Source organism: Nomascus leucogenys, chromosome 17, assembly GCF_006542625.1.
Source record: "Nomascus leucogenys isolate Asia chromosome 17, Asia_NLE_v1, whole genome shotgun sequence".
Taxonomy (NCBI): domain Eukaryota; kingdom Metazoa; phylum Chordata; class Mammalia; order Primates; family Hylobatidae; genus Nomascus; species Nomascus leucogenys.
The window spans coordinates 55,277,495-55,302,464 of record NC_044397.1 but is presented as its reverse complement, the minus strand read 5'-3'; the positions used below and the strand labels follow the sequence as shown (position 1 = coordinate 55,302,464).

At 43.6% G+C, this 24,970-nt stretch overlaps 1 protein-coding gene across 7 annotated transcripts in view; it reads left to right on the top strand.

Moving 5' to 3' along the window:
• Positions 1-24,970, top strand: part of IKZF1 (IKAROS family zinc finger 1) — a 99,697-nt gene that overhangs the window by 22,773 nt on the left and 51,954 nt on the right. For all 7 annotated transcript variants that reach the window (XM_030796426.1, XM_030796424.1, XM_030796425.1 and 4 more), the window contains exon 3: positions 136-255. In XM_030796426.1, the coding sequence (XP_030652286.1) occupies positions 136-255 (120 nt within the window). The remainder of the gene's footprint in view (positions 1-135; positions 256-24,970) is intronic.

The window sequence follows — 24,970 nt, the reverse complement described above, 5'->3', positions numbered from 1 at the left end:
TGCATCCCAGCAGAGAAGCACTGGCTCCACCCAATACCTGCCTCATCATGCCACCCTCTCAAGCCAAAGGCCAGGGGGAAGCCCAGGCACCTTGACCATGACCGCCCGAGACTCACACTTCTTCTTTCTCATCAGGGAAGGAAAGCCCCCCTGTAAGCGATACTCCAGATGAGGGCGATGAGCCCATGCCAATCCCCGAGGACCTCTCCACCACCTCGGGAGGACAGCAAAGCTCCAAGAGTGACAGAGTCGTGGGTAAGTGGGTCTCCAGCGGCCTCTGTGCCTGTGAAACCTTTATCACTTTGTATTTTTCCAAGACAGTGATGAAGGGATGCAAGTCATTTTATCCATTGTGTTCCCTCAACCGGCATATTAAAGAAATATGGCACAGAGATCAGCAGGATGGGGGTCCTCTGGTGTGTGGGAGGATGGACACTCACAGGCCAGCATGGCTGTGCGAGCCACACACCCCGTAAAATGTCCAAGTTGAGGAGCAATCCTGCCCAGGGACGCATCTCTGTCACTGTCCTCTGTCCTCACTGCACTTGAAGGAATGTCAAATATTATAGATTGTAGATCGTGAAAATTACACACTTATGTGTTTTGGCAACAGTGCTCTTCGGTGTTTGGGGTTAGAAAAAGCCACATCTGGCCATTTTAGGTTATCCCTCTAATCTCTAGTTCTTAAATTTCAGATTTAACTGAAAATAGAAAGTTTCATAAATGGTAATTTTTTAATGTTAGAAAAAAAATCGAAGCACACATTTACATACCTTTTCCATAAAAAAGTGCGTGTGGAACCATTTGCAACTCCACTGGTTAACTTACACATGCGACAGTTCGTGTTTGGAAAACTTCACCCACCCTCTTTATTTCAAGAAACCAAATACTGAGAGAAGTTCAGTGAATTAACCAAGGTCAAATGACAGAGTCAGAATTGAACTCAATTTCTGACTCAAAGACTAGTTCTCGCTCCATTATACCATGTTCTCATGAGCTAATGAGTCAGCAGTTCCCTGGAATACCTATTTTCTTCTTTAAAAAGAGAAAGAGCTGTGATACTGAGAGCCACCTATTGGCACAAAAGAATATCATGAAGGACATACAGGTAAAATGAGGTAGACTGGATCAATGTGGGTCAGCTACATAAACCCCCATAGCCAAGGAGGGAACAGGTCTGTAAAATTCTCAGGCTTATGAAAATCACCTCAACTGTCTGTCTATAGGACATCCTAATGCAATAATGGGAAAATGTGATAACTGAGAATTTTATCAACATGTATGGAAAACATACTTTGGGCCGGGCACGGTGGCTCATGCCTGTAATCCCAGCACTTTGGGAGGCCAAGGCGGGTGGATCACGAGGTCAGGAAATTGAGACCATCCTGGCTAACACGGTGAAACCCTGTCTCTACTAAAAATACAAAAAATTAGCCAAGCGTAGTGGCGGGTGCCTGTAGTCCCAGCTACTCAGGAGGCTGAGGCAGGAGAATGGTGTGAACCTGGGAGGCGGAGCTTGCAGCAAGCTGAGATTGCACCACTGCACTCCAGCCTGGGTGACAGAGCCAGATTCCGTCTCAAAAAAAAAAAAAAGAAAAATTAAAAAAAAGAAAACATATTTTGTATGTTTTTTATGTGTCTTAGAAACCAAGTAGACTAGGTATAATGGTTCTTTTTTTTTTTTAACTCAGCAGCACAGTTAATGGCACAAACAGATAAAGATGGTGGCTAAAGCCATTTGGTATAGATGAATCCAGAAAACAAGTACATTTATGAATTATTTTACCCTATTGGAAAATGGCTACTATATTTGGGAAAGTAGAGGGGAAGAGAAACGAACTTGTGGATTACCCACTCTATTCTACCAAAGAAAGATACATATATCATTTCAGGGTTTTCCAAAGTTGGGATGCAAATGATCATGTTTCATTTTAATTTATGTATTTGTTTTTGAGATTGTCTTCTATGTATTGCAAGTGATACTGGTTTTACGATGCACTGTACCACTCCAAGGGTTCCTTTCAAAACACATTTATATGAATTAAAAAATCAGTTTAAATAAAAACATCAAGTCAATAGTAGTACATAGATATGATAAAAGTTCGCAAAAGTGGCACAGGAATAGTCATTGGGTGGTGATGTTCCCTGATTTTTTTAGTCCCTGAAGCACCCAGCGCCAAGAGTACTGTTCTCCCTGCTTAACACAGGAGCAAACAGATGTTCATACCCTGCCCAAGAACACAGAGAGGCTCAGGGACTGAACCAGAAGAAATGATCCATTAACCATGTAAATGAACGGAGAGCCTGGATGTCAGAGTGAGGACGCCGGCTTGGGTCACAGTAGAGAAAGAGATGGGCTCTCCCTGGAATCCCTGCAGCTGCCCTTAGAGGCTGTGAGCCATCGTGGCTGGGGCATCTTTAGAGAACTGAAAGTCAGGCCGATTCCTGGAGAGTGAAGAATAGCACACGTGCCTTCAAAACAGTGTCAGTATCCTCTCCCTTATGGACATCATATTGTTGGTGGGTTTTCCTGGGTGGGAGATCACCCAGCATCTGGTTGGCATTACTGATGGGTTCCCAGAGCTGTCTCTTGGTTCAAAGTCCTGCCCTCGGTCCCAGCTGCCCCCAGCACAGGTGTCACCTTGGAGTCAGGGGCAGGTTTGTCATTGCCCATGGGTCCTGATCCTGCCCTTTATCATGTTTGACATGATTTTCAGTCTACTTTTCCTTCAGGATGAAATTTAGAAAATATGATTTCAGAATTGTGAAATTTAAAAACCCTAGAAAATCTCTTTGCTTGGCTTGGCTTGGCTTGTAAATAGCAGTTGATGCAGCCCTGTGGACAGGCGGGGACAGCTGTGTGACGTGGGCACTGAGATGATTTGGGAGAATGAATGCTCCTCAGTGGAGCTAGAGGCCACAGGAGTGATAGGTTACTATAAAGAAAGCTAAAAAGATGCAAAAGCCCACATGACAAACTGGGCACAACACAAAGGAGAGACTTGAGAAGAGGAAGTGAGGGAGGGAGAGGATCCTACAAGACCGAAGAACCCAAGGAGACATGGAGGGAAGAGAGGGCTCTTCACAGAGCTGAGTTTAGAGACCACCCTTGATGGTTCTGGAAGGAAACCAGCCAGCTTTCATATGTGGTGACAGGCTGTTCGTTAATTTATAGTATATGGCATTAAATAAATGAAGTATGTAGAGAAATTAGGAAACAATATAAAAAGGTAGGGGAATTCGTGGATAAAGGAAATAACCTGGGTACCATATTTCATCACATTATTCCATGGGAATAAGTCGTCAGTGCAAAGGATTGTAAAGAGTGCACAGCAGGAAATGAAAAGACAGAAGCAGTGGGGCCGGCAGGAGGAAATGGAGTTGCTGAACTGCAGGGTGAACAGCAGGGGCGGAGAGTGCCCTGTGGGTAAGGCACACCTCAGAAGGGACAGGTGCAGGCCCCCTCCTCCCTGGCCTGGAGCTTCTGGCAAGGCTTTTCTTCTCTGAGCCTCAGTTTCCTCTTTTGAAGGTGGCAATAGCAACTGAACCCGCATCACAGAATGGCCTCGAGGGTTAGATGGAACATACATAGACACAATTTGTTGAAGACAGAGTAGCAAAGACACAAAGTAAAAAGGACAAAAAAAAGAAATGTAACTTGTGCAAAATAGAAATTTCAAAGATTTACAAGAAGGGTAAAGGAAGCTATCGTAGCTTCAGTTGGGAAAAGGGAGAGAACAGATGACCAGCACCAAGGATAGAAGAGAGATTTCTTAGTTTAAAAAAAAAATGGTCCAAAGAATAAGCAAACTGAAAACAGCCAGAAGAGAAAGGAGGAATTTGTTAGAATAGGGCAAGACTACAGGACAGAGTAGGGTGCTGGCCGCCACCTGACTCAAGTCCAAGTCGAGCTGTCACTGTTGAAATTTCAAGGAGAAATGGTGAGAGGCTAAAAGATGCAAAAAAGAAAAAAAGTGGGAAATTATTTGCTAATAATAGATTACAAGGGTGTCTGCTTTAGAAAGTGACAAGGAACACTTTTGGAAGGCTGTGAGCTGTTATGACCACTGGCATCCTTCAGTTTTAGACAAATGTAATCGCAACAAGGATAACAGACCATATTAATAAACAAATTGATGGGAATGGTGGAAATCAGTCCCCTATGACGAGGGTGCGAAGTTACACTGATTGGTGAGTTACTCCCAGAATAAGCAAGTAATGGCTTCACACCTCATTGCTTCATTCAGTGTGGAAGGAACATTCTAGGTTTGTGTGTAAGTTTGGGGAGAAGGAGACAGAGCCAGAGGGCAGAGCAGCCCTGCAGCCCTCAGTTGGCCTCCATTTTCTTCCAGGTCTGAAGAAAATGAAACAAATGATTTAAAGTGCTGCTTGAAGAATTTAAGTTAGACTTAAAGGAGAGATGTGGTCTTTACTCTCCTTTTGGCAAGGAGAGGTTTAGTCATCAGAATGGTCTATTTAATGAGACTCTAGCTTGTTCTTCTGAAGTGGTCTTTTTAAAAACTAGAGAACTCTCACCTCTCTGAAGTGGTTGTGTATGAAACTGTTTAAAGCCGAGGATGCACTCAGTGACCTCTTGAGGCAACCCCAGATTTACTCAGTCAGCCATGGCACACATGCTAGAGAAGTGAAAAAATGAATTGAGACTTGTTCTGAAAACTCTTGAGCAGGGGCTCTTAAAAGTTTTTCATTTAGGAATTATGTCAGGGTTGGGTTGGGGTCTGGAGAGCAGATAAGTGTTTTGTGTGAGAAAAGTAAAAGCTTAGTTATTTTCTTCCCTTATTCAGTAATTCTTGCATTTTTTTCTTCCTTCTTTATACATACATTTTTGCCAGTTACTGACTTCTCTCTTGTACACATTTCCGTGTCCTAAATTAACCAAGGGTCCTCAGCCACTAGGATTCTATTGACAAGCACACAGGTCTGGAGGTGTGAGTAAGGGCATTCCTCCCCCATGAAATAAGGCCGCAAGGGAGGTGTTTGGGTGGGCGGAACAGAGGAGCAAAAGACCAAAGGACAGAGAAGAAAGATTCCAGGCTAGAAAACGGGATGGCCACCCTTGAGAAAGAGGACAGGCAAATTTAGGGCTTAGAGTAGAATTGAAGAAAAAACCCAGGGCAGAGGCACAGGAATGCTGTAGGACTGAACTGGGACCATGATTGATGTAAGCGGAGATGGGTTGGTTGAATCCATGGAAGGCCAAAGGATTGAGGCGCATATGGGCCTGGGACAGGGCTTACTAATTGACTTGCTACCTGGCTTGATAATCGGGACAACCTCAGGCAGTAGTTATTCAGGCAGGAGGACATGTGAGTTTGAATATAGGGAGATAAGGTATATTTCTATATGCCCTGGTACATTCCAGAATGTGCTTCTGTGGCTCTACGCACTGGAGCAGCCAACTCCTGGAGCTGTGAGGAGATCGCCATGGTTTCATGAGTGGTTTATTTCAGCTTGCATCTCACAGTGTGGTGTTCAGAGGCATAGGCTCTAGGCTCCCTGGCAGCACTGAGAGATAGAAACTGAATCAGCACAACTTAGGTCCTTCACGTTGAATAGTTTGAACAGAATTTGATTTACCCCAGCCTAATTGAAAAAAAAAAAAAGTAGAAAAACAAAATCTAGGTATTTTCCCTCTGGACTCCAGAACAAATGATTGAGTGTGTAAAAGCATACATCTTTTTTATTCATTCAATTGAAATAAAAATTTATTTACTCAGCCATGAGTTCTAAGACTGCAGTGGGAATTGTAAGAGGATTACCATATTTTTAATTGGCTATTCTGGTGCCAAATCTCCCCTTCATTTTAGAGTTTCAGGCAGAAGACTAGCATGGTAGTGGGGGTGGGGGAGTAGACAAATGGTGGTAACAGTCCTCTACACTCTGGGAGGGAAGGAGCGGTGCTGGGGACAGCTTTCACCATGGAAAGAAAGCAGCCGCTCTGGTCTAATTGGAGATTGGGCAGCAGGCTTTTGAGCACGGATGCGGAGCCTGCTTATCTAATCAGCAACTAGAGGAAGTTGTTTTTATCTGCGAAATGCATCTCTTCTGAACCGATAAACCCCATTTTAGCTGGGGAGAAATATTATCTAGCAGCATCTGAGCATTAGCTGCAGCTGAGCTCGAGCATGTTCAAATGTGAGAGAAGTCTCAAGCCGAGAACTGTTTGCCAAACTTCAAATGGCTGGAGTATTGGTTTTCAAGTTTTCTTTTTTTTCTTCTTTGAGGAATAACTGAAAGCATATTATTTGGATTTTGTTCACCTTGCTTTTTTAGTTCCTTTCCCCCTTCATAGTTGAATTATTGTTCAGTGGTCCATGGAGCAAATTTTGAAAATTCTATGTTATTCATCTTGCAATTTACTACTACCACTATCTTGGAATGCCTCGTGAAGACAGCAGGTATTGTCAGCATGAACATATCCAAACCCAGATCATCCCGGTTGGAAAGCCTCCCCTTTTTCAAATTTCCCAAACATGAGATATAGCATTACAAAATGATCTGCCCACCTCTAAGCTTTTCCATGTTTGATAAGAGAGGCCATCATGTAACAGGTTCATTGCTTCGTATTTCAAAGTAAATTTTAATTTACAGTCTTCCAGATTGCCTTTTGGGTAGGATTTTTATGTCTGCTAATTTGTCAAATAGTTCAAAATGTTTAGGGATCATGATGTCTTCCACAGAACTTCATGACAGTTTTGATCTTAAAGTAAATGACTTTTGTGCTATATCAGATAACATCTTGTACTAGGTTTTGGAATAGACCGGTGAGATCAGGCAGCAGAAGTTTAATAACTTTCCTTGGAAAACTGAAATTGATGTGTGTATGTTTGTGTATATGTGCATGTGGTACATGTGTTGTGTGTGTGCAGGTGTCTGTATATATGTGGGGGGTATATGTGGTGTGTGATGTATGTATATGTATGTTTGTGTGTGGCATGTGTGTGTATTTATGTACATGTAGTATGTTTATGTGTGTAGTTCTGTGTTGTGTGTGTCGTATGTGTGTGCATGTATGTGTGTGGTGTGTATATATGTATGTGTAGTGTATATGCGTATGCTGTGTATATGTATATGGGGTGTGTATGTGTGTGGTGTGTGTATATGAATGGGATGTGTAGTGTACGTGTGTGCTGTGTATATGTGTATGGGATGTGTGGTGTGCATATGTAGTGTGTATATGTGTGTGAGATGTGTAGTATATGTGTGTGGTCTGTATATGTGTATGGGATGTGTGGTGTGTAGTGTGTCTATGTGTATGGGATATGCAGTGTGTATGTATGGTGTGTGCATGTGATGTGTAAATGTGTGTGGGATGCATGATGTGTAGTGGATATGTGTGTATGGGATATGTGGTGTGTATGTGTGGGGTATGTGTGTGTATGGGATGTGTAATGTGTGGTGTGTGTGTATGGGATGTGTGGTGTATGGTGTATATATGTGTATAGGATATACGGTGTGTATGTGTGGTGTGTGTGCAAGTAATGTGTATATGTGTGCAGGATGTGTGGAGTGTGGTGTATATGTGTGTATTGGATGTGTAGTGTGTATGTGTAGTGTGTGTGGTGTGCATGTGTGCATGGGATGTGTGGTGTGTATGGGATATATGGTGTGTGGTGTGTATATGTTTATGGGATGTGTGGTGTGTATGGGATATACGATGTGTATGGGATGTGTGGTGTGTATGTGTGTGAGATGTGTGGTGTGTATATGTGTTGTGTGTGTGTATGGGATGTGTGGTGTGCGGTGTGTATGTGTGTATGGGATGTGTGGTGTGTGGTGTGTATGTGTGTATGGGATGTGTGGTGTGTATGTGTGTATGGGATGTGTGGTGTGTAGTGTGTATGTGTGTATGGGATGTGTGGTGTGTGGTGTGTACGTGTGTATGGGATGTGTGGTGTGTATGTGTGGTGTGTATGTGTGTATGGGATGTGTGGTGTGTGGTGTGTATGTGTGTATGGGATGTGTGGTGTGTGGTGTGTATATGTTTATGGGATGTGTGGTGTGTATGTGTGTATGGAATGTGTGGTGTGTATGTGTGTATGGAATGTGTGGTGTGTCTGTGGTGTATGCGTGCACATGCATGTGGCAGCTGAGCCACCGGGGTGTTTGCTGTGCCTGGGAGCAGGCCATGTGGATAGGTAGGCCTGGCTCTGTTGATTCCTAGCTGTTGGCCCTGGCCGGTGGCTCTGCTGTTCCTGCATTGTGAGGTGAGGGCGCCCCCTCACCCGATCCTGGCTGTCATGTCTGTGAAGCCTGACCCAGCAGGGCACAGCATAGACGGCTGTCCAGAGCAGCTGCACTGACATCATCATCATCTGCATTTTGGCCTGCTCCACGTCCGACATTCCTGTTATGCAGGTGGCTTTAGGGAGAAGCACTGACACACTGACCCCAACAAAAAGCTTACAGTTCCTCGGTGATAAAACACAGGGTGCAGCCTGTGGCCAGGCTGGGTCCCCGGAGAAGACTCAGTCAGCAAACGCCATGTGGTTCCCACAGCTGGAAGCACTGGGGGAGGAGGAGCCCTGCCTGGCCCCGGCGGGAGCAGGGGGAGGGTGCAGAGGGAGGGGATGAGTCATTTTGCCACAGGCACGCATGTGCTGGTGAAGGGGTGTGCGTGGGGACCATGGGTCACACCTCGGCTGTCCCCTTCTTTAGGAAGGGGTGGAGGTGGCAGGAGTGGGGCGGGTGCAGGCTCAGAGGCACAGGAGGCCGGCACTCACTCTGAGGCTGAGGAATAAATGGTGCGGTGCTGGGAAGGGAATCCTCAAATGTACTGACCTGGGAATAGCCCATCAGGTGGCCTGTCACATAGCTCGCCCTTGGGACAGGCGGCAGCGAGAGGCCAGGAGGCCTTTGATGCAGGAGGGGAAGAAGGGCTGGGAGGGGCGTCTCAGCAGCCCCGTGGTGTTTGCCCTTTTGAGGCAGTTCCATCCATTGGCCACATTGGCCACCTCGGTGACTGGGGCCACAGTGATTCTGCTGAATGCAATGGGAACTATACCCAGAGTAGGGGTTCCCGTGAGACCGAGGGACGGTGTCTAGCCACGGAACCGTCCGGAAGGTAGGGATGTAAGCCACAGGGCAAGTTCCATCTGTGGGACACTATCAGCTCAGGAGGGACAGCCAACAAAACAGCAGGACCACAGGGGCCCTGGGGAGTGAATGCCTTTAATTGTCTAAGAGAGGAGCAAAGAAGGAGACAGAGAGTGAGTTGTGTGATTCGGGTAAAATTTCTAGAAAGAAACATGGCAGGGAAGCCTGGGACAGCGATTTTAGCAAAGGCGAGAGGAATTGCCGGGGAGAGGATAATGCCCTAGAAAGAGGTGTCTGGGGGTCGGCGGTGGGTTTCCCACAAGTGGCTTGGTAGGATTGGGGCAGAAACCAACCATGTGAGAGGGACCGGGAGTGGCACAGGAGAGGAGGCAGCAGCTGTGGGCTGCCAGGCATCAGGAACCAAGGGAAGAAGACAAGGAGCTGGTTGGGGTTGGGGGTCGCAGGACTAGGGGTTGGTATTTACAGGGTAGCCTTTTTAGGAGAATGTTTAAATGTGATCGAAGGCCAGTAAGTGGGAGCTAGCAGAGAAGAAAGGATTAAAATCTAACTAGCAGCCCAGGGTAGGCCGGCAAGAGTCACCTATGAGCTGGGCCTGGGCCTGAACTATCCCCTAGGTTTCCTCTTGGCGCTCTCCTCCCTTCCCTCAGGGCTCTGTGCAGAGGTCCCCACACAGAGAGGTCTTCCTGGACACATGCCCTAAGATAGCATTCTCAGCACTGTTGCTCCTTGCCCTGCCTTATAGCAGCAATGTCACCACTCGTAGATGAAGGACTCAGCTCTGATTTGCTCCCTGCGTGATCCCCAGTACCTGGGCATCCCCTGGCCTAGAGTAGATTGGTGTCTGATACATGGGTATTGAATGAATGAATGGGAATGTGGCCCTGCTTTCGCAAAGATGAGGGCAAATGGAGCATGTAGGACAGTAGAGAGAACTTTCAAAGTGAGAGGAGAGAATTTGAGGCTGCATCTGATGTTCACCATCTTATTTTAGGTCACTGTTTCTCAGTGGGCACAATAATATTTGAGGTAGGGGGCATTTCTTTGGGTGAGACTGTCCCTCCCATTGCAGGATATTTAGCCACCCACATCACAAGTGGTACCATGGTGATTGTGACACCCAAAATGTCTCCACATTTCTCAGGTGAGGACCCTGCTGGAAAAGCCACCAGTTAGCCCGGACACATTCATCCTCACTTCCTTCAGTACTTCCCACTCTTAACAGCTTTGAAAATTCAGAGGGGCAATCTTTGGCAGATTTGTTAAGGTTTTTTAATATAGCCAGTAATGTTCCAGAATCTGACATGTGAATTAAAAAAAAAAATCTGTAGAGAAATTGGACCAGAAAAGGTTGAAAAATGCCAAACCTTGCATTTTCAACCATGCTTGCAGTGATGACTACGTGTCTTCAAAGGTGCAGATTAACTATGGAAAGTTGCGTATTTTTATAAACAAAAACCAATGTTAATCTTCATTTTATTTTGATGCCTTAAACTCAAGATCACATTGAACCTAATTCGTTCATTAAATAGAACCAACTTCTAGAAAATAGATTCTTAGATTAAAAGTGCTTTCAGAGTAGATAGATAACATTTTCTGTTGCCGGGTTTTTGGTCCCAGTTTTATTTTCTGCTTTGTTCCATCTGTGTTGAAAGAATAGTTAGCTCTGTGTATAAAACAACCAACTGACATTTCGTTAACTTTCCTTCTACATGGGGTTTCAGAAAGAAATGGGAAAAAAAGGCGGGGGGGTTGAGCTGTGGTTGCCAGTTGCCACCTGTCCCCCTATCTGGTTAGGGCATTTTCTGATTTGGGAAGTGTAAATATAACCCAGAAAAAACAGCTTCCCCTCCTTTTATGCAAAAGTAGAAAGGCTTAAACAGAGTACATCCTGAACATTGCCCCGGAAAGTTTCCACAGAACCCGTTAGACTAAATGAAAGCACTTGCTCTGGGGGAGTGGGCCACGCCAGGAAGCTGCCCTACCAAGCGCTCTGTTGCTGGCAAGGCAGGGCTGGGCCTGGGCTACTGTCTCCCAGCAGATAAGCCCAGCTTTCTTCAAGGCCCTAACAGGAACCTACATTTCACAAATTACCACAGACATGCTCACAATTTTAAACTCTTTGCCTGTTAGGATCAGTGAGATAACAGAAACTTGTAGGGAACTCAGAAAGCATGCTCCGGTGAGCAGTGAGCCACCTAGAATCAGCCAACTGCTAATATGTGGAAAATCTGCCAGGCTGTTGGTAAACTTTTGGTAGCTTGAAGTCTACCATGGTTGGGAGTATTTACACCACAGAAATCGGTGAATGCTGCAAATCAAGGCTTTTTCTTTTCGAGAGCCAGTTTATCTGCGCACCGCTAGCTTAAATACACTTTTAATGTCCTGACAGCTGAAATTTGATAGTGAAATTTGAAAGGAGGAATTCTTTTGGGTAGGGTTGTGTGTTTGTGTGTGTGTGTGTGTGTGTGTGTGTGTGTGTGTTGTGGAGGAGGAGCTGGGAAAGGTTGACTCTATTGGGGAGGACTGTGAGGTACATTTAATTTGTCCAACAAAAGAGTTGGTTCCAAATGACTCTTTGCTGTTGACATCACAAACTGGAAATGTTGGAGCAACTAGACTCTCCATATTCCAAACAAAACACATCTTTAGCATTTAGTTTGGTTGCTGGGGGAGTATGATTAGAAAGGGATTTGGCCAGGCATGGTGGCTTACACCGTAATCCCAGCACTTTGGGAGGCCGAGGCGGGCAAATCATGAGGTCAGGAGTTTGAGACCAGCCTGGCCAATATGATGAAACCCCATCTCTACTAAAATACAAAAAAAAAAAAAAAAAAATTAGCTGGGTGTGGTGGCACGTGCCTGTAGTCCCAGCTACTGGCAAGGCTGATGCAGAAGAATCGCTTGAATTCGGGAGGCAGGAGTTGCAGTGAGCCAAGATTGTGCCACTGTACTCCAGCCTGGGTGATAGAGTGAGACTCCGTCTCAAAAAAAAAAAAAAAGAAAGAAAGAAAAGGATTCTGTGTCTTATTTATGAGATATTATTGCTATTGCTGTCATTTGGGGCTGAATGATTTTTAAATGTAAAGCAAGATGTCTAAATTACATTAATACGTTACTAAATTACTGTGATTTTTCCAGAAAAGTATTAGCCCATGCAATATTATTTAATTCCTGTGATTAAGTTGGTCTTCTGCAAGGAAATTTCTGTTGACTTCCTTAGATTAAATGCAGCCCTGAGATGGGTGTGCAGGTCCAGGAAGTGGCCTGTGCAGTTCTCCCTGTGCCTGCAGGGGTGGCTTCTTGAGGATACTTTCTCAGTAAGGGCTTAGCAATATGCACATGTCTAAGGAGTCTATCAGAAAACTACCTCTACTGTGGAAGGGCTGGAGATTGTATTTTTGTGCTTTGAAGCACCTGACACTTGCTGTAACTCCATTAACTGAAGAGCCGTTTGGTGCCCTAGTTTCAGGAGTGAGTTCAGCTGCAGGGATCTCAGAGAGACAGGTCTAGGGTGTGTCTCCGCAAGGCCTGCTGCCAGGAGAGTACTTCCCCCACAGGGGATGTGGCTGCAGGCTGTCGATTTCCACTGAAATCACCAGGCGATGATTCCGGTGAAGCCCTGAACATCCGGTGTCACTCCTCACCAGGCCGGGTGTGATCAATGGAAGGCCTTCAGCATGGCCCCTTGCTGCATGGCAGAGCCCAGTGGCAGATGTGGCTGTTCTCTTTTTCAGAGTGAAGGACTGTTACCCTAGAAGTGAAATCCTGTTGAAATGAGAAAAGGACTGTACTATATTTCTACAGGCAGCTATATGATCATTTTTATTATGATTCTCGGGAACTGGCAGAATTTTGACTGCTTTTGCAATATCTCTGTGCTCTCCAGTTGAACTTGGTGGCAATAAAATTAAGAATCTGCCAGTGCCCCCCAAGCATTTCTACTCTGTCCATAATGTTTAGTGACAATTAACTATTACCAGGTGTGGCCACCCTTACTTAATCTTAGTGTTACGGTGTAAGTAATCCTTAGTGAAATTATTGTTCTGTAGAGAATGCTGTGATCTAAGTGAAGTGACTTTCATCCTGAGATGATAATGGAGTTGCTTTTGTCATTGTAAAGGCTGCATTTACTCGCAGTTTTAAAGCATTATTGCTACTCACATATGGTCTCAACACTGATTTTTATATTTGATTTTGTAGGTTTAAGTGTAAAAATTTCTGTTAAGGTTTTATATGTGTTAATTTTTCCCATTTCAATAACCATGTTTTATTATTGATGGAGTCTCCTAAAAATATACCCTTAAAATCTGCTTGCCCTGTGCCTGCACACATATTTTAAATGTTGGGTATGGAGTCTTTTTTTTTTTTTTTTTTTTTTTGAGACAGAGTTTCACTCTGCAGCCCAGGCTGGAGTGCAGTGGTGCGATCTTGGCTCACTGCAGCCTCCACCTCTTGGGTTCAAGTGATTCTCCTGTCCCAGCCTCCCAAGCAGCTGGGATTATACGCCCGCCACCATGCCCAGCTGATTTTTTGCATTTTTAATAGAGATGGGGTTTCGCCATGTTGACCAGGCTGGTCTCGAACTCCTGACTTCAGGTAATCCACCTGCCTCAGCCTCCCAAAGTGCTGGGATTACAGATGTGAGCCACTGTACCCAGGCTGTATGGAGTCTTTCTAATCAGGACATAGGCAGACAGTCCCAGCCCAGCTTTATGCCTTATGAGACACAACAACCTTGAACAGTCATTGTTTGAGGAAAAGAGGTTTACAGATGGATGATAACTAGCATCTGTGGAACATTATTTGTGAAATATAGAAATCAGAAATTCCAGCGTAGCACTGTCCAAGGGGAACATAATTTGAGCTGCATATTTACTCGTCCATTTTTAGTAGTCACATTAAAAAAGAAAAATGGCACAGGTGAAATTAATTTGAATATATTTTCTTAATTCAGTATGCTTAAATATTATTTAAGTATGTACTCAATATAAGCAATTGTTAATGAAATATTTTCTCTTTTTGAACTATGTCTTTGAAACCCCGGGTGTATTTTTTTTATCCTCACCACACATTTCAATTTGGGTTGGTCACATTTCAAGTGCTCAGGAGTCACATGCGGCTAGGGGTTACCTACTGGACAGGCAGGCAGGCAGATCTTGAGAGCTCCAAAGAACTGTGTCTCATTCTATTGTGGAAAAAAAAAAACTTTTTAGATTAACCCTTGTTGAATGTTAGCCAAAGACTAGTCATTTATCCACTCTCTAAAAGTGTTTTTTAAATCAATTTGCTTTTCAAAACATTTTCTCAGTGTTCAATCACAAATGTATGTGAACATCTGCTTTTTAAGTCTTTCATTTTTTGCCCACATTTGACATAAAGAAAATCGAAGTCCAGTCCAATTTTAACATCAATTGGGTTTATTTTATGTAGCTGTGTTTTAAGTACAGGTCTTGTACTTGTAGGCATTTTGGTTGAGTACAAAGTAACGAGAATACAGCAACATGTAAACATGTCAAACCCGTTTTTCAAAGCTAAGTAGCTGAATTAAATGTAGAAAAACATGACATTTAGTTTTTGTCTTCATCCCTTCATTGTATTCCGATGTACTCTACGGTAACTTTTTTAAGTTGGGAAGTCCTCTTTAAATTTTTGAAATGAGGTAGCTGCTTTACAGACATGAGGCAGGTTCCCCGAGAGTGCCCTTGAGGACAGGCCGTAAGTAAACTAAGCTGCAAAGACAGACACCATCACAACTATGGAATTGTTTTGCAAAAATTGTGGAGAGTGATGCCTCTTGATACTTCCTAAAAGCTGCTTTTGCAACCTGATGAAGCAACCAAGGAGAGGTGGTGAAGGAAAGGCTTTTTTTTTTTTTTTTTTTTTTCAAAGAGAGAAAGAGAAGCAGCAAGCTGCCTGCCTGCAGCCTGAGAAAGCAGTTCCACCTTGGCACTCATGTCCTCATAGCCCAAGCAGGGCCACCCTGGCATGTGAATCTGCTCCGCAGTGTGCAGCCCAGACCCCAGCCTTCCTGTGTAAGGGACACCTCCTGCTGCTAACCGCTGCTCTTCCTGCAGTTCAGGAGACAGCGTGTGCTCCTGTGGCGGCTGCATTTCCTGCGTACACCATGATCCAAAAAAGCACAGATTCGTCATGGAAGCTTTGATTGGGCCGTTACTGTCTTTTGACCTTTCTTGTTTGCTTACCCTTTTCTTTCCTCCTTTTTCCTTCCTTCCTGTCTTTCTTCTTCCTTCCTTTCTTCCTTTTTCTTTTTCATTTTCCTCCTTTCTCTTTCTCCTTTCTTTCCTTCCTTCTTTCCTCTTTCTTTCTTTCCTCCCTCCCTCTCTTTCTTCTTTCTTTCTTCCTTCCTTCCTTTCTTTCTTCCTTCCCTCCTTCCCTCCCTCCCTCCCACCCTCCCTCCCTTCCCCTCCTCTCCCTCCCCTCCCCTCCCTGGCTCCCTTCCTTCCTCCTTTTCTTTCTTTCCCTTTCCTCCTTCCTTCCTTCCTCTCTTCTTTTCTCCATCCCTTTCTTCTTTTAACATTTGATCATGGGTATCATTTCATCAAGATTCTGTTACTTAGGTCCAAGGACTAGTGACCAAATTGTTTTTCCCAGGAGTAAACTTTTCTGCAAAACATAGAGAAATGGCTGCCAGCGCCATCAGGCACACCATCCTGTGTGATAGGTAACCTAAAATAATGGTACAGCTGGGAGTAACTGGAAGAGTTACAAGTACACAAATCTCTTGCATTTTCCTGATCATTAAATGAATTAGGGATTTCCTGGTTTGAGATTTGTGGACAAGGAGAACTACTTCTTTGTACAAGAAGCTTGTGCCAGGAGAAGACATGCTGTGGTTACAGTGTTACTGTCTCTAGCTATGGTCATCTCATGTCTTTAACTGAGTGTACCTAGAATGTAATACAGTGCAGCAGCGATGGGCTGAAGGCCTGATGCACCAGCACACATGCCTGGAAGACCTGATGTTGAGGATCCACATTTTTTTCATCACTCACATTTATTTTGCATCTCCCTGTTTTGATTACCTTCGGAGACCCAAGCACTTGCTTTTGTATATTTGAGTCTGGGTTTTATTTTCCTTTTAGAAATAGTCTAAAATCCTTTTAGAACCTAGACCTTTGAATAAAGCGCTAACTTAACCTGAGGAATGCTGTTTTTTTGTTCACAAATAAGGCTTAATTGTGAAGTCGTGAGAATTGCTTTCCGAGCTGACTTATAAATTTACCCATCTCTTTTTCCCCAAACCCCCAAAAATCCTCCAGAAGGTGAGCCCAGCTTGTTGTAAAAGATTTTGAAGCAGAAGTCCTGGGTTTAAGCTTCAGTTCTCTGCCTTACCAGAGTCAGGATGTGTGGAGCATGCCTACCTCCTCTTTCTTCATCTGCAAAATACATTGAATGAAATCATATTTTTTCCTAAATATATGACATGTAAAGTGGTATTTCAAAAACTCATTAATCTGCATGACCGGGTCAGAAAAGACGAACCTTTTGCCTCGTGTCTAGTGTGTGACTGTCCTCACATGTAGATGACCCAGGCCACATCTGTTGATGTTCTCTTCCTTCACTTCTTTGTCCCTTCCAAAGACTCCTTTATGAAGTCAATCAGCAGTGTTTCTAAGCCAGGTTCCTTCTCTTCACACACCCCCAACCCGCAGGGCAAGTCATCCACATTTTGCCTCTCTATTATTTGTGCTTTGGGAAACACATTTTACAACTTCCACACTATTTGCCTAAGTTCATCTGAGCACATCTAGAATTATTCCACTCCTCTGCATCAGTGTTAAAAGTACAAACATGTGTATAAGCTGTTATACTCCAGTTATTTTGTACCTCATGTGCAGGTAAATTGCAAGATCCTTGCAGGCAGGTACTACATCTACTTGAATTGCTTCACAATCACGTAACACAATGCAGTGTTAAAAGTAGAAAAGTAATTGACATCTTGACTTACAGAAACACTGAATTCAGTGTATTGTGATGATACCTTTTTATGAGATAGGCTATAGAAATAGAAATTCACCTTAGTTGAAATTGAAAGTCAGGAAGCAACATTTTAAGTAAGTGATGAAAATATTAAAAGGGAAAGGAGCAGTACTTACACAGATGAGGGGAAAAAATAAAATGTATCATCTAAAAATTTAAATCAAATATATTAGGTTGGTGCAAAAGTAATTGCGATTTTTGCCATTAAAAGTAATAGCAAAAACCACAGTTACTTTTGCACCAACCTAATAGATGAGAAAAATAAGAGGAATGAATATTTTAAGCTTTGCTATATAATTAAAATATTCTTACAAGTCTGGAGTCTGTGACGGTCACACCCTCTGGTCTTCTCCCAGCCCATAGGGTATAAATAATCTGAATTGACGGCATCCAGGGATCTCAGAAATTATTAGTACATCCCACAGTGAATTACCACCTTACTAAAATATTCATGGGTATATACTATGAATTTGTTTTATCCTATTTAGTCTTAAAAGCCATAAAGAAATCTGCAGGCTTATTAACATGTATTACTCAGAATCATATTGTCTCCAAAGCACAAACTGAATCAGTTACAAGATATTGGACTAGAGATCATGGCAAATCAGAGGTACATAAGACTTAGTTCCCTTGTGGAGCTAAACAAACTGCAGAGACCTAAAGGGAAGCCTCGCACCACACTCTAGGTTTGGAGCTCAGGTTTTGAGTGGTGTCAGCACTCCAGAACACATAGAATCCCCAGGAGGTGGAAATTGAGCCGTCTTTGGAGAATCAACTAATGAGACAGATGCATGTTAAATGTCTGTTGTGGCCCAGGCACTCTGCTAGGCAGAGGGGTGAACCAGAAAAATGAGATTCATGGCGCCAAAGAATTTGCCTTCTGGTGCAAGAAAAGATGGACGCAGCTTGGCAGAAAGAAAAAAAAGGTAAAAGATAGAAATGAAATACAGAATAATGTATCTCCTCGTCCCACAAGCAGTTCTGCCTGGTTTGAACATCTGGTTCAGTTAAAATACTTCGTGAAAATATTTAGCTTGATGCACTGAAGTCCATCACTGCTTTTGTAGGATGCACTGATTGCAGTCTGACTGTTCTCCTAGTGGAAAGGGGAGCAGTAGCTTGTGTCTGCATGTGCATGAAACAGATGGAAATTTAGAAGAGATTCTAGTGCAGACACCTTCATCCCACACCTGCTGCCCACAGAGCTAGCCATGTGCACAGTGTGTTTGAACAATGTTATGTTGCTGCTGTGCACAGAGACCCCCAGTGTCATAAAACATACTAGATGGAAGGCTGTCGAGAGATCGTCAGGCCCCAGTGCATAAGTTCTTCCTAAGCATCCTTAACAGGTGATCACCTCGCCTATTGAGACCCCTCAGGAGGCAGCCCACTTAGGGAAGCCCTGATTGTTACAAAAGCCCTGAACTAAATCTGCTTCTCTCTAAAGCCAGCCCTGCAGATGTCTGCAGTGTAACTACTTTCTCTTCTCTCAAGAAGTTCAGCCCTTCAAATCATTGACAACAGCTCTACAAAGCCCTCTAAATAGCCCATTCTCCTGGCTAAAGTGTGTTGGTTTCCTCAGAATATAATGAAATAAACACCATGATGCCTTTGCCTTGCTTCTTCTTGCTGGTCTCACTCTTCCCTGGCATTCTTCAATGTGCCCGAGTCCTTCCTAGAACATTGCACCCAAAGGGCCTTCCTGGCCTTGCCAGGGAATGCAGGATGAAAAAGAAATCCCAGCCCCTGCCTCGAAAGGAGCTCTTCTGTGTGTAAGTCTACCTTCCCCCTCAGGGTGTAATGGGAAACAGTTTGCAAAGCTAACTGTGTAATTCCACATGACTCACTGCCATTAGTCTGAGAAAGCATGGCATATTAAACTCATTTTCCATGCTTCCTAACTTTATTTACTATTCCAGTTCTGAGGGGCAGAGAGCTGAGCAGGAATACACCTTCTTTGCTCCTCCTAATAGGGCACATGTGCACATATAAAATTGTGTTCGATCTTTGCAGCCATGACCCATGTTAACTGTCAACTGAGAACTCATGAGTCAGTTTCTCAGGAACAGCCCTGAAGACATTATCTCCTGCATCTTGTATTTGTGCCTTTGATATTTGGAGGGAAGGGTAGGATCTGGCAATTATCGTTATCTCATTTGGTTCAGTGTGTTTCATTTCAGCCTGTTAAGATCTTTGGGAAATACTGTATGTGCTAGTTACAGGGACAGTGATAAATAAGACAGCATTCCTGCCCTTGAGATGCTATTTCCACAGCTCCATGAGATGCCTAGTTAAAAACAGAGCCTTTTTTGGAAACAGCCTAATAATCTGTTAAAATAATAATGGAAAAAGATAAACTTAGCATACCTGAACTGCTAGGGATGCCTCCTGGTCTGATCTCTGATAAGGATCAGATCCTAGAGCCTCTGAGCTCCCTGGCCTCCCTGTCTGCACAAGCACTCGCAGAAGGAGAAATAGTTTATGATGGTTCGTCAGTGAACCAAGCTTAAAGTCAAAGTCATACTCTTTAAACCATTGGAAACCAAGTTTTTGCGCATTGCCTAAAGTGGGCAAAAATCCCACGATGCACCTGAGCACAAGCAGGAAAACATGCCACTGTCTCCCCAGGAGCCCTCCTTGACTTCTACTTTACTTTATCCATTGACACTAGTCTTACAAGTAGCTTTGTCTGTCCAATTTTTAATTGAATTTCGTTTTTATTTTCATGAGTGGAAATATCACCTTGAAAGAAATCAGTCCTCTCCTGAAATCCAGAATTCCTGGAGCTCCGTTGACATGTTTGACCCGTGTCACATGATTCCACAAGTCACTCAAGGGCAGGAGGATTACCATCGATACGGAAAGATTTCTTAGAAAGCTTAAGTGAAAGGGAAACCAGGGAGAAAGTGTGTTTTGTGAGAATAGTTATACGGACGGCTCTTTGTGACGCTCTGTGCAACCCTCCTGTTTGCATTGAACCAAGCTGTGCTGCAGATGGACACCCATCCCATTTCCCCGACTTATACCAGGGAGGCCCACTTTGCAAGGTACACAGAGGGGATCACAGAGCAGGGGGCCATGCAGGGGACCAAGGGACATTTTAGTGTAACCAAAGTGTGAAGTATGCCCTTTATTTCAAAAGAATAAAGAAAATCCCAGGTTTTCCCTCTGATATGCCAGGGACATTTCCAAGAGAATTCCTTTTTTGAGAGAAATCTCCTTTGATATCCCATCAGTCAGCCATACTGCATAATTGTTAGATAGTGAAAGAAATCCATTTTTTAAGCTTGTCAGAAAAATAAATTCTTTGAAGTCTTAAATTGCTGCCTCTGGACATGACATATCTGGCTCCTCCAGAATCCATGTTAGTCCTAGCTGAGGAAGAAGGAGAAGGAGAGGGGCATTTGTTGATTATTGATTTTGCAAGATGCCCCACACGTTGGCTATTAGCAGAATTCTCACTTCCAAAAGGAAAACGAATGTGAGCTATGTTCAATGAGAAACAGTTATTTTTGGGACATTCTTTGAGGTAAAACATCTCCTTAAGATGCTGCTTCCTCATTGCTATGAGACCAAGATTAGAGCAAGAACATAGTGGTTTTGAGACCCTGGACATCATCCACAGCTGCTGCAGAGGCCCTGCCCACTTGAACAATGAGACAGGCCACCATTTTGTTTTGAGAATGAACAAAGTGAACCACCATGCCAGATGTTGTTAAGTCAGCAACTCTTCTGAAGATGGACATAGTGAAAAATAAACAAACAAGGCAGCACTTGAGATGGTCATGGCAGAGCAATCTCAACAAGCAATTTGTTATTTTGCACAGTGATGTACCCACTCATTGAATAAAATGCACCAGAACCATGCACTACAGATGCTAAGGAGAGTTGTCCTTCAACAAAGGAGACAGGCTCCACTGGCCGTGGGGCAGTTTATGTTATTTGGTCCCTGTTATGGGCAGGCATGGCCCTCTGTCTGCTTCACAGATGAGGAAGGTCCCTGGCACAGGCCCAGTCTCCAGCATCGCCTAGAGGTGGCAGGTGCTACTTAGCATTGCCAGCCTCTTGCTTGGTCATGGGGTCAGCCAGTTTATAACATGAACGGAGGTTAATGAACTGATCTTCCCGTCACACAACTGGTATGAACCCACGTCTTCTGATTCTAAATCTTTTGCTCTTTAACTCTTAGTCATTACCACTGTCTAGTGTAGGCCTGTGTGTTCATGGCCTTTGTTGCCACCAAAAGATCAACTATTAGCTGAATAACATTCTGAGACGTGTTGGTGTTGTGTTCTAAATAGCACTAGTAAACTGGTAGGGAAATCTGACTATATAGCTACTATCCAGTCTAGTGTTTCTTGCGAAGTGTTTGTTGAGTGTGTAATGAGGAGTAAGGAAGGTGAATAAGAAATGGCCTGAGTCTTTACAAAATAAGCAAGGAGAGAAACCAGTTTTGATGAAAAGCGCATGGAATTTTTAGAAAATAGGATGTGTATTATGTACCTATAAGAATGGGTAGGATTTTAGAAGAGATGGATGGGGAAAAGGAACAGGGAGTGGGAACAAAACGTGGACCAAGGAAGAGCAGGTGTGGCCATGAAAGCCCCACCGCCAGCTTTGGTTTATCATGGGCCAAGGGGACAGACCCTGTGGGGAGGGCTGGCAGCAGGGAGGTCTTCCAGAAGTCTATCCTGCAGGCAGTAACAGCCACCCAGTCTATAAGCTGAGTGGGCATGAGGGTGATGGGGAATGGGTGGGGAGTTATTGGGGTAACTTACTCACCCCAAAATGATAGCTAGTTGGAAGCATTTATTCTATTGCCTTTTATCAATAAATCTTATAGGAAGTACCATCCTAGTGAAAACCCTGTCACATTGAGGGCATTCGTGCTTATGTTTTAAAACATGTTATTGGGTCTATAAAAAATAAGGCTGAAACCTATGAGCACCCTCCATGCAAAGTTTCAGTCAAGACTTTGGAAACAAGACAGAGTGTCTTACTCACTTTATAAATTCATTCAGAAAGCTGTAGGTTTGAAAATTCCAAACTTAGATGTAAGAAGCTCTGAGAAACACATGAAATCATCCCCACATCAGTAGAGATGTCTCAGCAGACATGGGAAGAGGGGCAGCAGGATGTAGGGAGGTGGGGCAGCCCCGGGGTGGGCCTTGCAGGCTGGGCTTGAATCCCACGGCCACCACCGTCCACTGTGAGGCCTGGAGCTGGCTGCCCGCTCTCTGGCCAGCACATGTTGATGCTGTATCCTCGAAGGTACCGTGGTCTGACATCCTGGGATGCAGACCTGAACCCAGCACGCACAGGGTCTGCACATTCCCTCTTTGAGGTGGAGCCCAGCTCCAGAGGCTGGTCCCTGACTCTGTTTCTCAAGAAGCCTGTACAGATGTTCCCCTCACCACTGTTTCCAGCCACCTTTGGCTTTCACGGTGCAGATGCTAAGTTTGATTTTCAGGGCCCATCTGGGAATTTAGTGAACTGAACGAGTAGCATTTCTGAACCCACCCGTAACCCATGCCCTCCCCACTGATTTTGAAAGAGAGTTTGCTGCAGGTGACTTTGCAGCTGGGTAGAGAATCCCGGGGCAGGATTCCGAGGCAGGCAGGTGAGCGAGGATAAATTGGGTTCTGACGGCACGTTACACCAGTGGACTCTTAACGACGACCTCACCTCACGCACAGATAATTCTGCCTTGTGCTTAACCGTTAGAAATGTGTCACTGAAGTGTGAACATATTTATGCTGTTAGATTTCCCATCATTTCTGTTCTTTCATTCCCTCTCATTTGCATTGGTTACTCATAAATGTAGATCTTTGGTACGATTTGTACAACTGCCGGGTGTCAATCTGTGAAAGAAATTGCGGAGCAAGCTGGGCTCTGGTAGCACTTTATCCCTGCGTGCTGGCTTGCCCGGGTTGACTCAAAGGCAGTCTCACATTCAGCTGCACTGGGGCCAAGGACCCAGGGAGCCAAGTGTGCTTCTATTTTCTGTATTTACCAATTTAAGACCTGAGTTTAAATACTAGCTATGCATTCTAGCAAAAAGAGGTTTATATTTTAACACAGTAACTCTTAATTGTTTAATTCAGTTTGTGTGTTACCTCTCGGAATAAAATAGTGGAAGCCAATTAACAATAGACTTTGTAAGTTTGGATTTAAGATCACCAAAACATTTACCACATCTCAATTGTTCATTACATGCTCTCTCTTTTTTAATGTAGTTTTTATAATATGGGGAGTGGGGGTATGGATGTAACCATTATATTTTTATGATATTGGGAGTAGATTTAACCATCATGTAAATTGGGTTTTTTAATTTTAAAAAGTCACTTATCTTGATGTAAAATCATGTCTTAGTAACCTTGATAAACTAAGTTTTGCATGATTACACCTTAAGGTTAAAACATATTTCATTTCATCATTTCCCAGAAGGGGCACTGAATTCACCCATTTCCTGTTTTTCATCTCAGAATGTTCTGTGTTTCCTCCATATCTACTTTCCCGGCAGCAGGACCCTGGAAGCAGTCACACCAACCTCATTTACCCCACCTGAGATTTATGCGCTTTGAACATAGTTACAATCAAATCAACAATATCTTTGCTCAGAAATGGATATGTGAAGTAAAATGCGCTGCCCCGATCATGTATGAAATCATTCAGCTAGCTGGCCAGTGAGCCCTTCATTGCAGCAAAGATTTTTCTAGAGCCCCTGCACTATCTGGGGCTATGCCAGGCCTCACACTCCTGCTCACACGTTTAGAGGCTACCTTGGCCAGTATTACCTTAATCCAGCATTTAGGGGAGGGAGTATTTCAAGACTAAATTTTCTAAACTACTCAAGCCTACCTCATTTTATTTCTTGTGTATTTTAACACTTTTGGATGAGGACTTCCTAGAACATTCTAACAATTCCCCCCGCCCCCATGCCGAGATTCTTTAAAGACTTTCTTGAAAACACTTCAGTCTTTTCTTCTTAGCTCAAAAGTACTATCCTAAATACTAGCTCTGGCATTACAGGGAGATAATTTGTGGGCACACAGTAAATTATAAACCCCTTAATCAGAGAAGATTGTATTATCAGTTTATTAGTTTTCTTATTCATTCCTTCAGCACACATTTCTGTTGCCTCCAATGCAGCAGAGAAATTGACTTCTACAGTTTCCACAACAGTCCAGATTTCAACTGTGTAGTCCTCTTTCAGCCAGAAAGTACACTTGTGTTTCCCTGGCCATAGGTCCTGAACCTCACTTCTGAAAAGTCATTGTGCATAGAGAGCTAATAGCTGTACCCTGAATGATCCTGGGTTTGAATTCTCTTATCTGTTTGGATAGTATTATCTGTCTCTTCCTCTGCATTCTAATTTGCTACTTCTAATCTGCTGGGAATTACAATAAGAAAGAACCATTTAATCATTTTTACAACTGTGCATAAAGCGAGTGTGTGTAAGTGCCGAGAGAGTGTATGAGGGACTTGCCCATGAGTAAATGCATGAATTTTAGGTCAAGGGTTTTTTGCTTCTCTTTTGGTTGATTACCTCAGAGATCAGTTTTACTTTCTTTCTCATTCTTGACCTATCATCGCTAGCTGATACGGATGATGTGTACAACTTCTGAGTAAGAATAATGTCAATGGGATGGGATGGGATTGGCTGGTGATTCTGTTGATCTTGAAGTTTATATGTTTTAAGTTTAGTGTTTCAGAATGAGACCAAAGCGGTGACATTTTCAACCTCTTTGGTCTCTCTTCAGTTTTTTTCATTTTAAGTTTTTGTTGTGCTTCTATCACTTAAAGGAAGCCTCCAAGTTGAAATCAAATACTAATGACATTTTTATCTAATGTATAAATGTGTTTTTATTATTTATTAGGAAGTTTATTT